Genomic DNA, 15,944 nt, shown 5'->3' on the forward strand with positions numbered 1-15,944 from the left:
AAAGCTGTGATTTTTCTATAAAACAACTGAATGTACGTTCACTCTGCTTATTTGCAAGTTCAGTAAAAAGCTGCTCTCCTAATTAAATTACAGAATCATTAAGGTTGGCAAAGTCCTCCAAGATAATCCATGCCCAAACTTTGACTGAACACCATCTTGTCAACCAGACCTCTGCACCATGTCCAAACATTAAATATACCTCTAAAGATGTAAAGGAATAGAAAAAAGACCTGAAGAGATTTTTAAAAATTAAGAGAACTTTTTCTGGGGAAGAAAAACAATCAAGTTTTGGATGACAACCAAAAAAAATTTCAATTATTATCCTTGGCACTCAAAAGTGAAAAAAAAAAAAATCCAAGATTTTATAAGTCTTTATCTTCTTCCAGCAGACAGAGTTAACTGAGCACCAGGAGCTGCTGCACAGAAAAAAACAAACTTGGGAAGAAAAGAAAGTGGTTAGTCATGAGGGATTATAATGGCCCATAGTAAACAGCCTGGGTCATCAAACAAACAGAGCAAATTCCCCATCCTGCAAGAGGCTGGGGAATTCTCCCAGAGGAAGTGCAGGTGGGGTTGGTGGTGAGAAGCAGCAGCTCCCAGCAGGGAATGCTGAATGAACCTCTGGGGGCACCCAGGGTGAGCACAGCCCATGGATTCTCCAAGGCACAGCACACCCAGCAAGGAGCAAATGCACACCCCACTCACCAGTGGGCTTGGAGAGACTGGCAAAAATAACTTAAAAAAAATAAACCCTCCTTCATGGAGCTCTCTGAGCTCACAGCTCCCATTTCCCAGTAACAAACTGTCAGTGCCTTCTGCTGTGGGCTGCAAAAAGAAAAAGCTCAGAGCTGCAGGATCCTGCCAGGATCCCAGCCTGGCACATTGGGTTACTCAGGAAAAGCCTCTCAGGGCCTTGGACCTGTGTCTGGGGTTTGAGGAATGTGCAATTAAAATCAGCTGCTCCTAAAGTGGCAGAAGGGTGGAGGCTGACAATAATAAACTCATTTGAAAGCAGCGTCTTCTCCCCAGCTCTACCAGATACCAAATTAGAAACAGTTCTGGCAGCATTTTGTCTGCTGCTTGTGAGGCAAAAGGGAAGAGACTTGCTAAAATTCAGCTGCCAGGTTTTTGCATTCATCCCAGGTTCAGCCAGGGCAGGCCTGGGGAGTGGGGAACATCCCTGCACTGGCCCCAGCTGACAAGGCCCAAGCAAGCACGGTGCTGAAGGCTCCTCATTCACAAAAACTCCATTTCTCCACAAAATACCTCCACTGGACTGGTGAGACTCTCACACAAAGCATCAGTGCTGACCTTTCCTGGAGCAGAATTCCCAGCACAGTGAGCAAGGTGGGCATGAGAGACCACACCTGCACAATCACTGGAGTCACAGGATCATGGAATATCCTGAGCTGGAAGGGAACCACAGGGATCACCCACTTCAGCTCCTGGTCCTGCACAGGGCAACCCCAACCATCCCACCCTGTGCATCCCTGAGAGCATTGGCCAAATAATTCTGCAGTTCTGGCAGGCTGGAGCTCCCCATCCCAGCCAGCTGCCATTGTGGAGATACTGCAACTCAACCACACACCATCTCAGCAGGAATTTCCTACTCACTCCCACACTACATGCCCTACTTTAGGCTTTTAAACCAGTGTGGCTACACAGAAGTGAACTTTTCCAGCTTCACACAGCAATGCTTTCCCTCTGCATAATGCTGATTATCAAACCAGGCCAGGCAGGCACAGCAGATCCTGACGGATGCCTCAGGGAGAGAAATTAACCCAAAATTCAGACAAGCAAACCTCTGTTGCATTATGCAGCCTCAGGATACAGACTCATGACTTAACTAAATAGACTTTTCCTACAGACTATCTCCTACAAACCATCACCCCATGTTAATCAGGCTTCTGCAGAGCATCTCTGCTCAGCACCCAATTTAATGTGACAAACTGGAGCTTATCACAGCAGCCATCACACAATGCAGCTTGATAGGAAAAGCTCAGAGCCTGCTTCCAGCCAGCATGACCTTTTCCAGCATTTTTATAGATCCTTGCATATATTTACTAGCAAACACCAGGGCAACAGGGTAATGAGAGCTACTGATGATACCATGACCAACAAGTCTGATCCTGTATCAAAAATTACATGTGAAGATCAACAGGACTGAAGCTTTGAGCATGAGTACTTGGTTGGTGGCAGAATGGAAAAACCTCAGGAATAGGAGGAAAAAGCAGAAAAAAGGTAATTCAGAGTGAAAGGAGGTGATACAAGGAAAACCTGATGAAAAACATGGCTGGGTGAGGAGCAGCTGGAGAGGCTCACAGAAGACATCTCACTTGATGAGAGCAGAAAGACAATTCAGCCAACTCCTTCCAAGATAAAACCGAGGTGGGCCAAGGGAGCCCAGCAGTTCCTGGGATGGATCTCCAATGGGAGTGCACTCCTCAGCTGCCCAGGCTGCAGAGAAGTGGAGTCAATGACCCTGAGTGCTCCACACTCCAGCTAATAGCAGGGGACCCTCCCTGCCCTAATGCTGGATTATGCAAAAGACCATCCAGAACTGCCAAGTCAGGGCTTTGCATTATCACTGCACAGCCCAGCAGAGGCACTGAGATAAGGCATTAGCCTGGGCAGCAGCTCTCATTAACCCTCCTCTCATTAACCTGCCCAGTCCCCACCAGGCTGCTGCTGACAGAGCAGCCCTCTGCTCTCCCTGAGCTCCTGGGACAGGACAGAATTCCAGCCCTCCTCCATCCCCAGTGCCCCTGGCACAGCCAGACCCCAGAGGTGAAACCTGTGCCTGCAGTGCAGTCACTGCTCTGAGCCAGAGCTCAGCCTGGAGGTCCCTTCTGAGGTGACACTCAGCTCAGAGGACACCTCTGTGCCCCACAGGAGGAAGCTTTAACAGGTTACACTGCACATGAAGCAGAGGGAATTCCCATGGACTCATCCCCACAACACCAGGAAATGAGGAAACACTACAGGACCCCACTCCAGAGAGAAGAACTCTTGTAAACTCACAACACTTGCACAGACCATCAAAATCAGGGCGCATTTCCAGCCCTGCCTGACCTAACCACCCCTCTCTGAAGAAAACAAGATGCTCTAATATTTATTTTCCAAGTTGACTGCAGCAAAAGGAACTGCTGTGACCTGAAGTGAAACCCCAAATCAAACATTTCCAGCTTGAAAAAGTTTGTTGCGCTCTTGAAATGTTTACCACAATAAATCCGGAAGGTTACTGGTAGGCCATGCAAGAAAGTCTGACTTCAGAAAGGGTGATTGTGACAATGCAGCTCTTCAAAGTGGGCTGTAAACTTGTAAGTAAATACAAGAATAGCCACACTCAGCTTGCACAATAATATTTAAAATACTTCAGAAGAGCAGATGAGTTGCTGTGGACCTGCTCTGCAGGGTGACAAGGACAGGAAAACAGCACCCTGAAGTGCAGGAGCTTGCAAAGAGCTCTCCATGCAGAGAACCACACACACACATGGAATTTAATGCTCAATGCAGGCTGTTTGGGGATAAAACAACCAATATCTGAACAAGAAAGCCCCTTGTCCTACAAAGATTCTGCAGAAACACAGTTTCCCAGCCACAACAACTGATCTGCAGCACAGAAATCCCCAAAATCAGTGGGTTTTGCATGGAATTTTGTCCTTGGTGTTAGCAGAGCCTCTCACATCAACAGCCTGTCAGCAGAGCAGCTTCCTCCCAGTGGTGCAGTGAGTGTGGAGAGCAGCCTGAGCTGCAGGCATGACTTACAGTGGTGTGATGAGAGACACTGCCTCCGATGTTGAGGTTCTTGAGGAGCTGCGGGGAGCCTCCATACTGCCCCGAGATCTGCTTCCTGACCTCGGCTGCCACGGTCCTGCAACGACACAGGGACACAGTTACCCCTGCAGGGAATGGCATGGGCATGGGCACACACCCCAGTGTGACAGACTGGAACCAGACACAGGGACACAGTTACCCCTGCAGGGCCATGGCATGGGCATGGGCACACACCCCTGTGTGCTGCAATGGAACCAGACACGGGGACACAGTTACCCCTGCAGGGCCATGGCATGGGCATGGGCACACACCCCTGTGTGCTGCAATGGAACCAGACACGGGGACACAGTTACCCCTGCAGGGCCATGGCATGGGCATGGGCACACACCCCTGTGTGCTGCAATGGAAGCAGACACAGGGACACAGTTACCCCTGCAGGGAATGGCATGGGCATGGGCACACACCCCTGTGTGCTGCAATGGAACCAGACACAGGGACACAGTTACCCCTGCAGGGAATGGCATGGGCGTGGGGCACAGCCACCCCTGTGTGACAGAATGGAACCAGACACAGGGACACAGTTACCCCTGCAGGGAATGGCATGGGCATGGGCACACACCCCAGTGTGACAGAATGGAACCAGACACAGGGACACAGTTACCCCTGCAGGGAATGGCATGGGGCACAGCCACCCCTGTGTGCTGCAATGGAACCAGACACAGGGACACAGTTACTCCTGCAGGGAATGGCATGGGGCACAGCCACCCCTGTGTGCTGCAATGGAACCAGACACAGGGACACAGCTACCCCTGCAGGGACATGGCATGGGGCACAGCCACCTGGGCCATCAAACAAACAGAGCAAATTCCCCATCCTGCAAGAGGCTGGGGAATTCTCCCAGAGGAAGTGCAGGTGGAGTTGGTGGTGAGCAGCAGCAGCTCCCAGCAGGGAATGCTGAATGAACCCCCAGGGGCACCCAGGGTGAGCACAGCCCATGGATTCTCCAAGGCACAGCACACCCAGCAAGGAGCAAATGCACACCCCACTCACCAGTGGGCTTGGAGAGACTGGCAAAAATAACAACTGCTGGAATGGAAGCACACACTGCTCACTGCACTGAGCCTGTCACAGCCCACCAGGAACATACCAAACTCACAGAATCACAAAGCCCTCACAAGGCTGCACATACACATTTTTAACAGCAATTAAATTATTTTTTTCCCCTTTGTGAACTGCTCCTCTGTGCACATCTGTGGCAATAAGATGCACGTGACCCTGAGCACAAATGAACTTGTTCCCAGCAGGCTCTTCCAAGGAAAGCTCTTCTCCAGAGCTCTCCTCACCCTCCAGCAGTTCCTGGTCACACAGCTGCTCCTGTACTCTGCATTTTCATCCCTCTGCCTATTTTTGGGGTCTGAAATCACAGTCAGACAAAGGACCAGGAAACAAATGACTGGCTCAGAACAAAAAGGTGTTTCCCTTCCTGTGTAGGAAAGGTAAAGGTGACAAGCAGAGGAAGCACTGGCACAGAGCCTCGTGTCTCTGCCAGACAGAAATTCCACCACTGGGGAATTTCCTCACCAGGAGTGGAAAGCACAGAGCAGCCCTTCCATGCCTGGAGGGTGAAAGCCGTGAGCCTCCATGGAAAACCAATTCTGGCCAAAGAGCCACATTGTCTCTGGTAAGGCTGAAAACACAAGAGGTGGGTAAAGCCACCTGGAGGGGGAACGAGGAGCACAAGGGAGGAAATGCTGCTGGCCAGGGGCTGTCTGAGCACAGGGCCACAGGCCCAGCCCCACCATGGCATGCCCACTCTCCATCCTGCATCCCAGCAGGAAGCTGCAGCTCCTCTCAGCAGGGACAGCCCAGCCTCTGAGCAGGGTGGAAATGGTTTTGTTCCAAAAGCAAACCAAAACCCAGATTCCTTCCACAAAAAAAGCTCTGTAGCTGAAAAGCTGCTGAGTAGCCCTGGCCTGCAGGACCTCACAACACAAATGCTGCTCTCCAGGAGTCAACACCCAGTTTATTAGTGACAAACCCACCAAGAGAGCCATTCACCACATCACAGCCCTGCTGGCAGCTCTGGCTCCCAGAGCAAACTCCCAGCTCCAAGGAGGCACTAACCAGCCCATAAGGCAATGAACAGCCTGCAAGGACTGGGGGGATTTTATTTTCTGCTGTATCAGTGATCTTTGAGCATCCTCGTGGCTGAGAGACTCCTGATCTCATCAGGGGGACTGTGCTGCTTATTAGAACAGCACATGAGCTGCTAAAATCCTGCCAAGGAGATGGTTCAACCTGTCCTGAGCTAATCCTGGACACCAGGATGGGCTCCTGCCTTTGGGATTGCTGCTGGGCAGGAATGGAGGCAGCTGCTGTCAGTGGCAGAGAAGGGAACTCTAAGAGGGAACTGGCTGGGACAACTGAGGCTGCCATGGGGAGCAGATGTTTCCTCAGGCCAGAGGATGGACATAAGATCAGCTAGAGGAAGCATTATTTTGTCTTTTTAAAAAGTAGACTGCAGGAGGGGGAAAAAAAATCAAGTTTTAGGTGTTCTGACTGCAAGAACTCATTTCCTTCATGTTTGCCTTTATCCACAGGAGCTGATGTTTTCACTTCTGGTGGGTGGCTTCTGTCCTGCTGGGGACAGGGAACACCCAGGAAAAGCCATGTCCCTGCTCCCACCACGTGTGCACACACAGACACACGTGAGAGCAAACCATGTGTGCTGCTGGCTGTTGCAGGGAAATGTGGAATGCATTAAAATGGCTGCTTGGCATGGAAAGCACACATGGAGCTGTGGCTGGGCATGGACAAGCTTGTCCCCAAGGGCTCTGCTCTGCACCAGGCTCTCACTTGCTGGGTTTTGTGGCACTCCTGAGGAGGCACACATAGAGCCCAGCACAGCAGGGAAACCTAAAAACCCTTCCCCATTTTCAAGAGGCATTGTTTACAGATGGGAAGTCCAGCCAGAGGAGGGGACCTGTCCCCAGCTGTGGAAGCACAGCTGTGCTGGCTCCTCCTCAGAACCTGAGCAGCTCTGAGGTCCAACAGGGGAGGGAATGTGGTGCCACAAAGGGTGGCACTGCTCAGCTCTGCTGCTGCCCCATCCATAACCTCACTGGATTGTGAAAATTCCCCCAAAGCACACAACCACAGCCTGTCAGAACTGAAGCTCCCATGGGTTTCACCAAGGAACCAGCATTGCTCTCTAGTCTGAAGCACTCCTGCCTCTCCAGCTTTCAGCAGCACCCATCAAAACTCTTCCCATGTGAAGTTAATGGGCACTGTGTAAACCCCAGAATTCCTGAGTGGAGTCTGCAGGAGTCACTGTTCATTCCAAGCCTGGAGCCCAACCCACAGCTCAGGCTGGCTCCTTTCTGTGCCTCTGCATTCACAGAGGTTCTGGACACCACTTCCCCAGGGAAAGCATCATGCCTCTGCCACTCAGAAACCATCTCCTCGTGTAACCTGATCTCCAGATGTATTCAGGGGTGATCTATCCCTCTCTGGGTTTGTGGCAGCATGAGCAGGTTCAAGAGCTCTCTCCCACTCCTTTCTACCTGCCAGGGGTCCCCTTTGGACTCCCCTGATCACCCAATGGCTTTTCTAGAGTTGTTCCAGTTGGGAATCACCTTTCAGCAGATGTGCTTCACCCTGATCACTCACTCAGAGAAGGACCAGAGCCTTTGGAGAACCAAATGAGTATTTCTACACTGAGCAAGTATCTCAGCTGACTTCTCTTAGGGCTGCTTCCTCACTGGTTCCTCCCAGAGGTTCCCAGTTTCCCTAAAACAAATAACCCCTGCTCTGGTGGAAGGTGTCCCTGACCACAGGGTGAGCTTTAAGGTCCCTTCCAACCCAAACCATCCCATCACTCTATGAACACACCTGCCTTCTCCTCCTCCTGCATTCCCAAAGGCTGTTTGTCCATGACAAACTGGTCATGACCAGCAGCCCATGTTACACTGTAACCCTGAGCACTATTTCTGACCTAAAGCAATGCTGGTGTGATACCAAACCCCATCAAAACAAGAGAAATAAATATTCCCCGAACGTTAAAAAAAATATTAATTTGGTAGAGCTGAAGAGCCATTAAAGCTTTGATAATTAAAAGGACAAATAAAAAACTGCCTCTTTAATAACTTATCTAATATTCAACATGTAACCTGGGAACCTCAGACAAACATTCCAGTTAATTACAGCCCACAGCCTCATGAATGTCTATGTTTAAAGTACATCTTCCCCAGTCACTTCCTTTCTGACCTTCTTCACTGGTTAATTATTGTGTGTGCATGTGGTTCACACAGAAAAAGAAAAAAACACACAAAGAAGAGGGGAAAAAAATCCTCTTGGAACTGGCTCCTAAAGCAAAACAAAACTGGTCATTCTCAAAGTACTCTGAGCTGCAAATAACAAAATGAAGCCATGTTTGCACTCCCGGGGTTCTTTACTACACACAAAAATCATTTCTCTATGTGTCCTGCCTGGTCAAACGCAAAAACTGTTCCTTTTTTTTTTTTTTTTTTTTAAACTTTTTTTAGCTTAACCAGCAAACTAGAAATATGAGTTCTTCTTTTTGCCTTCCCAAAAAAATCTGCCCAAGATCTGCCTGGTGATGCCAAGCGAGGTCAGGAATTCTCCTGTTTCCAGCAAAGGTGGGGCAGGGCCAGCCTGGAGTGATGAGAGGAAATGTCCCTTTTCCACAGCCCTCTCCACTGGGAAAGGGCAAGGCAAACTGCTTCTCCTGCTAATTCCAGCAGTGCTGCTCCTGCCTGTTCCTCAGCCTGGGGTCACATGCAGGGACTGCACTCCAGGGAGCTCTGAGAGGGCAGCCTGGCACTGAGAGGCATCTCAGCCCCAGCAGAGCTGCTCGCTCTGCCCCAGAGAGAGAAAGCTGCATTCACACATCATTTACTCCTTCACCCTCTGTCCATCCACCCTCCTGCCTCACTGTGCGTGCATGTCAATCCCAAAGCCCAGTGGCACTGGCTGAGTGTCACCTCTGCAGAGGGAGGAGCTGGCCTCTGTCCTGCCTGCAGCCCCATCCAGGTGTGAGCCACAGCCAGGGAAGCTCTGCTGGGGGAGGGAACCTGCTCCAGGGAGGCAGGGAGAGCTCTGGCCTGGAGCCACCCTGCCAGTGCAGCCCTTCCTCCTAAACCCCAGGTCCTGTTTGCTTCTGAGTGAACTCCTTCCCCTTGGAGTGAAATGGGTTTGATTTCCAGCTGAGGAAATGCCCAGCCTGACCCCGACTGCTGCAGGGTGTGTGTGGGTTCTTAAATTAACACAGATGAGCAACAACATGTTCCCTTTTTCCTCACCATTGATTAAAAGGGAAAACATCACACAACGCTGCCTGTGGTGCTCTTCTGATCATCTTTGATTCTTGAGGCTGAAATATCACCCCTGGGCTGCAGTGCAGGGACTGAGCTCCCAGGACACCTGGCTGAGGTAATCACCCCAGGACAGCAAAGTCACACCTCAAGCTAAAAACACCAACCAAAGAAGGGAGCCTTGGCCAGAGAAACAGCTCTGTGACAGAGCCCTGGAGATGAAGGGCTGGGAACACAAACCCTGAGAGGAATCCCTGAGGGAGCTGGGGGTGCTCAGCCTGGAGCAAAGGAGACTCAGGGCTGCCCCCATCACTCTGCACAGCTCCTGAAAGGTGCCTGTGCTCAGCTGGGCCTGGGCTCTTTCTGCAGCAGCACTGACACAACCAGAGCACACAGTCTCAAGCTGCACCAAGGGAAATACAGGCTGGATATCAGGAAAAAGCTTTTTCCAGAAAGGTGATAAAGTTCTGGAATGGCTGCCCAGGGAGGTGGTGCAGTCCCCATGCCTGGGTGTGTTTAACAAAGCCTGGATGTGGCACTGGGTGCCAGGGTTGAGTTGGGGTGCTGAGGCTGGGCTGGACTCGATGATCTTTCAGGTCTCTTCCAACCCAGTCATTCTGTGAATTCTGTGAAGTTTTGTCCCTGCCTCCTCCCCTGCTTTAAGCAGTCAGGGATTTTCTTGTGCTTCCCAAGCGCTGCCAACTCCCCCATGAGAGATCCAGAGAGGCTGCACGGGGACAGCCGTGGGACTTTTGGGGAGAACGGGAAAGGGATGCTCTGAAATTCCTGCTAGAAATCCTTTCAGTTATCTGTGACAGTGTTTTGACAATGCAAATGGCATCTGGATGTGGGAAGAGAATAAACTGTGATGAATATTCTGCTGTGACCACGCTTCTGGCCCAATCTGGTGCTCCTGGGAGCCAGTGACAGCTCTGCTATTGCTTTCAGTGAGTGCAGGTTTCACACCATCCCTCTTTACCCTGGGGCTGGGCAAAGGAGGCTGTCAGCCTCCCTGACACATCATTCAGGGAGTGTAAAAGGGCTCTAAATGAACATAAATGAAAATTTAGCCTTCCCAAGTCCCCTTTTACAGCACCCCATCAGTGTAAAGGGAGCTGCAGCAGAAATAAGATGCTCTGAGTGTAGTGAACACAAGTGTTTTCCCCTCCATTCAAATCCATAAAGACAAGCTGTGATTACTCCAGGAATCCCATGTACTGTAAGAGTCCTGGATGATGGGGAATTTCCAAGTCACTGAATGTCTGAGAGCAGGATCAGCACCTGCTGAAGACCCCCCAGGCCCAGGGAACAGCCCCTCATGGGGCTCTGGTTCACATGGAAGCACCTGGGAAGGGGCTGGACCCACCAGGTAAAAACAACTTTCTCTGGACTCCACTGACAACTGGGCACAGGAAAACTGAAAACTCTCAGCAAGAGAGCACAGAGCAGTTGTAAAAATCACACTGTGGGGTTTGTGTGAGGCTGACAGGCACTGTAAGACAAAGGGCAGGGCAGGTGGGCTGCTCCAAGTCACAGGGATCCTCTCCCACTGTGGGAGCAGAAAGGAAGATCAGAACTCTTTCCAAGCAAAGACACTTCCATGGTGATGGTCTGACCAAAGGAGCAGCTCTGAATTCCCCACCTGACCCAGCCTCAGGATGCTCCAAGAGCACTGACAAGGCACTGAGTCAGGGGCTCACATGAAAACCTACATGAGTTTATCCCTGTAATGTTTTTGCTGTGTGAGGTTTAAAGGGGAGTTCTCCTTTCTCTCTTTTTGAAGTCTAAAAACCCTGCACACCTTTTCCTCTGCCCCGGGAAGCACGGGGGTGCTGGGATACAACATGCTCAGTTACTGGGACAGCCAGGAACTCAGAACTGACCCTTTTGGTGAGAGGATTTCCACACCCTATTTCTTTGCCAAGCAGCCCCATATCCAAAAAATATCCTGGGCTAACACAGCTGGGAATGTGCACCAGACACAGGAGGCACTGAAGCTCCTCTGCTCTCACACTGAGATGGAAGGAAGAGCCTCCATGCTGCTACAGAAGCAGCAGGATGCTGCAGAAGGATGTAATCCACTACAGCTTTAAAAAAAATTGCTAACAATATAGTTCCAAATAAAAATTAGCAATTTCATGCAAGATCTTATTAGCCCACTATATATGTTTAACTCAGAAGTTTCTTCTGATGGAGTCAAGACAAATTACTGATTTCCAAATTCTAATTCAAACCCATCCTGCAAAAACTCAGCAGGACCTAATCAAGAAAACACCTTGTAACATAGTCCTAAAAAAGATATTTTGAAACTCCTGGGGCAATGACTGATAGCCTCTGCCCAATATTTAAAGATTTGGATGCAATGAGCAGGCAGGGCATGGCACCAGCATTCTGATCATGCTCTTGAGGGGCACCACCGTGGCTGAAGAAATCACAGAGATAAATCTGAGCTGTGGAACACATCCCTGGGCTTTCCAAGAAACAGCTGAGTCCATCCCATGTTTGTTTCTCTACCTCTACTGCAACAAGCAGTTTAGAAACGTGCAGCTGGACTAAAGGAATCAGTCTTGGTGGATCTGAATGACATCCATTTGGAGCACACAGGCAAAGCAAGAGCAGCATGGCTGCTTCCTGTGAATAAGACAAATGCTATGTCTACCTCGATGAGTCAGCCAAACCGGGGGGCAGAGTGTGAAAATGTGAGGGATCTATTCTTCTGAAAACAATGGAACTGGGGAGGGCTTCCAGCAGCCACCAGCACAGCTCTGGGACTTCCGTGCACCGCCTGCTCCAATCTCTCATGCCCTGCAACAGCAACATTCCCAGCAGCTCTGTGCCAGCAGGAGAAGGAAGGGCAGCAGCCCAGCCTGGGCATCCCCAGGTGAAACATTCTGCCCACAAGTTTTTGCCTTCACATGCACTGCATGTGCAAGCCACGAAGCAGGAACTTGAGATTTGTCAGAATATGACACTACAACATGGGAAACCCCATAGAAAACACAACAATCTCACAAGTGTAAAAGAAAGGTGGAGATGCAACAGCCCCGACCTCACTGCAAAGCACCTGGGTCCTTCTACAGGCACAGGTGAACCAGACCTGTTTAATGACCACACTGGGAAACACAGGGAGTGGATCAGATTAGCCCAAAAGGTGCACAGAGGTGGCACAGCTGTGCTACAACCCAGATTAACTACAACCCAGATTAGCCCAAAAGGTGCACACAGGTAGCACAGCTGTGCTACAACCCAGTGAACCAGCCAGGACTCCTGAGCACCACGTTGATCACCCCAGGGCCACCTTACTGAACGTCCTGCCAGGGCTGCACAGCTCGGACACCGACTGCCAGGGCTTGTCTCTCATGTGACATTCCTATGACTGCAACCAAGGAGCAGGAAAAACGGTCAGGCAGCAAATCCACCTCTCCCCATTCCCTGATCTGTCACGCTAACCCCTGGCTGGTGCACATCAAAACGTGCAGAGAACCTGAAGAGCAATGTTTTCACCTACTTCCAGATCGTGAGTGGGGTGGGACTGATGTCACTCCTCTACCTCCTAGCCACCCTTTTCCTTTGACCCTTCTCCATCACATCTTCTCTGAATGCAATTATTTGTACCTACAGCTTCTCGCTCAATGGCATGAAAATGAGACTCCTTTTGCTACTGTCCACATCCTCCTGAACAGCTCTGGCACAACTGATGGATCTCGCTTTCACTGCACTGCTGGCTACAGGTAGGAGACGTGCCATGGTCACCAAAGGCTACCTGGTCAGACCTGCAAACAGAAAAACTATTCCCACCTGGAAACACTGCCTAACTCGGCATGTAAATCTGCAGAAACCTGCCGTTGGCAGGTAAATTTCTATAAATACTCCTCTTCGAAAAATAACCAAACTTTGAGGAACGCAAGGATGCTCAGCACCGCGAGCCTGGCGCAGCTCGGCGCGTCCAAGGAGCGCAGCAGCCGCGCTCGCACACAAAAGGAAGGAAGGAAGGCGCTGGAAGGGAGCTCTCTCTCCATTTTCCAGCCGCGGGAGGTCGGCGCTCCCCTCCCAGGTGCGGAGCCGGGGCAGCGCCGGGAGGCGGCCGGGGCAGGGCCGGCTCGGCCCGGCCGGGAGGGCGCCGTGCCGCCCACTGTGCGGCGAGAGGGGCTGCACAAAGCGCCCGGCCGGCCTTTGTTCGCGGGAGCGGAATTCCACGGCTCCTTTCCTCCTCTTCCTCCCTCCCCCGCTCCCCGCGGGAGCTCCCCCGGGGGAGCGGCCCCGCTCTCGGCGCCCGCCGCGCCCGCTCCCGGCCCTTTGTGGCGGCCAGGGGGAGCCGCGGCCCCGCGGCCGGACCCTGCCCGTGGCCGCCGGAGGCCGGCGGGGCGCGGGGCCCGAGGGCCGCGCCGGGCCCGCCCGCCCCCGGGGCGCGGCAGCGGCGGAGCCCCCGTGGCCGGGCCCGCCCGCCCCCCGCGCGGTGCCGCCGCCGCCGCCCCGGCCCGGCCGTCCCCGGTACCTGCTGATCTTCTGGGCGAAGGCGCGGCGCTCGGCCATGGCCGCGCTGCGGGCTCCGCGCTGCCGGCCCGGGCAGCGCTCGGCCGCCGTAATGCTCCGCCGAGCCGCGCACTTGAGCGGCGCAGCTCCCACCCCCGGCGCTCGCCGCGCCCGCCGCCTCCTCCCCTTCCCGCCGCGGGGCCGCTCCTCGCAGATATACGGCGGGGAGTGACCGCGGCCAGCCCGCTCCCGTCCCCATCCCTGCCCCGTCCCTATCCCTGCCCCTGTCCCTATCCGTGCCCCTGTCTCCATTCCCGTCCTCTGTCCCCATCCCTGTCCTCGTCCCTGCCCCTATCGCTGCACCTATCCCTATCCCCGTCCTCTGTCCCCATCCCTTCCCCTGTCCCTATTCCCATCCTCTATCCCCATTCCCATCCCTGCCCCCGTCCCCAGGGTCCTGACCCCACGGCCTGGGGCTCCCCCCTTGCGGTGCCGCTTTATTCCTGCGTGAGGGCAGAGCGGCTGGGGCTGTTCTCGGCACTGACGGGGATCTGCCTGTGGTTCGGGGAAAAGGCTCCTCAGCATCGCTCCCCGGCCCTCAGTCCAAAACTGTTGCCAGACCAACCCTTGGCAGCACCAGAATCCCAGGATTACTGGGGTTGGAAAAGCTCTCCAGGAGCATCGAATCCAAGCTGTGCCCGATCCCCACCTTGTAACCAGCCCAGAGCACTGAGTGCCACCTCCAGTCCTTCCTTGGACATCTCCAGGGATGGGGACTCCAAACCTCCCTTCCAATGTCTAATCACCCTTTCTGTGAAGAAATTCCTCCTGATGTACAACCTAACCCACCCCCAGTGCAGCTTAAGAGCCTTGCTGGGTGTCATGGGTCTGCAGGGCATGGCCAGGTCCCCCAGCCAGACAAAACTGAGCTCCCAGTCAATCCTGCCCCATATCATCCCATCTTTTCCTTCAAAAAGGCTAAACATTGTCCCTGATGGTGACTTAGGAGATGGTTGGAAGATTGTACCATCCATTCCCATCAGACGTGCCATTACTAGCAGTGTCTCCAAACATGTCATGGTTTGGGGTTATCTAATGGGAAGAGGAGGTAGAAGGTGGGGAGTCATTAACAAAAATGACTGTTTTGTGACTTCAAAAAACAACTGAGCCCAGGACATGATCTAGCAGATAACACCAAGTCCCTGCTACCCAACATATGCTGTGCACTAATCCAAACCAGGGAACTATTAATAGTCACCCAGGAAGTGTCCAAAAGCAGGAGTGTTAATTCCCCCCACTCCATCTGCTTGGCTTGGGTGAACATTGCCCTCGTGTCGAGGACACCAATCCTTCCCCTGGCAGGAGCTGCTGATTTCCAGCTGTGTGCAATTCCTCTGCTCTGCTGTCTGTGTTTGCACAGGCAGTGCCCCAAAATCTGCAAATATCCCCGTGTGTGAGTGATCCCAGGGGATTTAATGCAGCCACCAAGTGCCTCCCCTGTGGTGAGGCTGTGCCCCGGGACACAAAGGTGCTGTCATGTGTCACACACGTGCACACAGACAGAGATCCTGGAAGCAAAGACCCATTGTAGGCACTGAGAAAGGGATGTTCTTCTCCAAGGGGGAGGGGAGGAAATATCCCAGAGACCTCTGCCAAGACAAAAGACTCTTGCTCTGGAGCTGCTGCCTGCTATGGAATTGCACACCAGAGAAGGGCCTCACACTGTGCATGGGGATAAGAGATTTACCTCCTTATAGCCACACAAAGTGTGGCTGCCCCATCTCTGGAAGTGTCCAAGGCCAGGAGGGGCTTGGAGCACCCTGGGATAGTGGGGAGGGGGATGGAACTGGATGAGCTTTCAGGTCCCTTCCAACCCAAAGTAGTCTGGAATTCTAAGACCAAGTTCCCAAATCTGAGTGTGTGTGCTCACAAGAACAGACCAAAGCATCAGAGACCACCAGCAATGCTTCCTCTTCCTTTTTTATGCCCAAAATGGCACCAGTCTGGAATGGAGGAGGCCAAAATACCCCTGCCTAACCCAAACTCTGAGACCAAAACTGGGAATCTGCAGTTCTGAGAGGAAAACTCTTCCTGCTGCCAGAGGGTGCAAAGAGCAGCCCAGCCCCGGCAGCCCTGACACACAGGGCACAGAGTATCCAAGGTCCACTGGAGACCTTTGGGATTTTAGGTTTCATTTTGCCCTCCTGCCAGTCACTACCACAGAGAAAGGACCTTGGTGAGGTTCTGGGCAGTACTTGCTGAGTTTTGATGGCTCCTTTGCTTTTCCTTGACTTTTTTTGTAGCTGAGAGCTGGGCCAGAGGAGCTCCAGCCATCCCACCTGGATATAAAATGGACCTCTA

General features: G+C 52.4%; 1 protein-coding gene across 12 annotated transcripts in view; it reads right to left on the reverse strand.

The window, feature by feature from the left end:
• DOCK7 (dedicator of cytokinesis 7) overlaps positions 1 to 13,692 on the reverse strand; it is a 96,685-nt gene extending 82,993 nt beyond the window's left edge. For all 12 annotated transcript variants that reach the window (XM_036387771.1, XM_036387769.1, XM_036387773.1 and 9 more), the window contains exons 1-2: positions 13,606 to 13,692; positions 3,769 to 3,874 (exon numbers count right to left, since the gene is read on the reverse strand). In XM_036387771.1, the coding sequence (XP_036243664.1) occupies positions 3,769 to 3,874; positions 13,606 to 13,643 (144 nt within the window). In that variant the 5' untranslated portion in view covers positions 13,644 to 13,692. The remainder of the gene's footprint in view (positions 1 to 3,768; positions 3,875 to 13,605) is intronic.
• Positions 13,693 to 15,944: the final 2,252 nt, after the last annotated feature.

The sequence above is a fragment of the Molothrus ater genome, chromosome 9, assembly GCF_012460135.2.
Source record: "Molothrus ater isolate BHLD 08-10-18 breed brown headed cowbird chromosome 9, BPBGC_Mater_1.1, whole genome shotgun sequence".
Lineage (NCBI taxonomy): Eukaryota > Metazoa > Chordata > Aves > Passeriformes > Icteridae > Molothrus > Molothrus ater.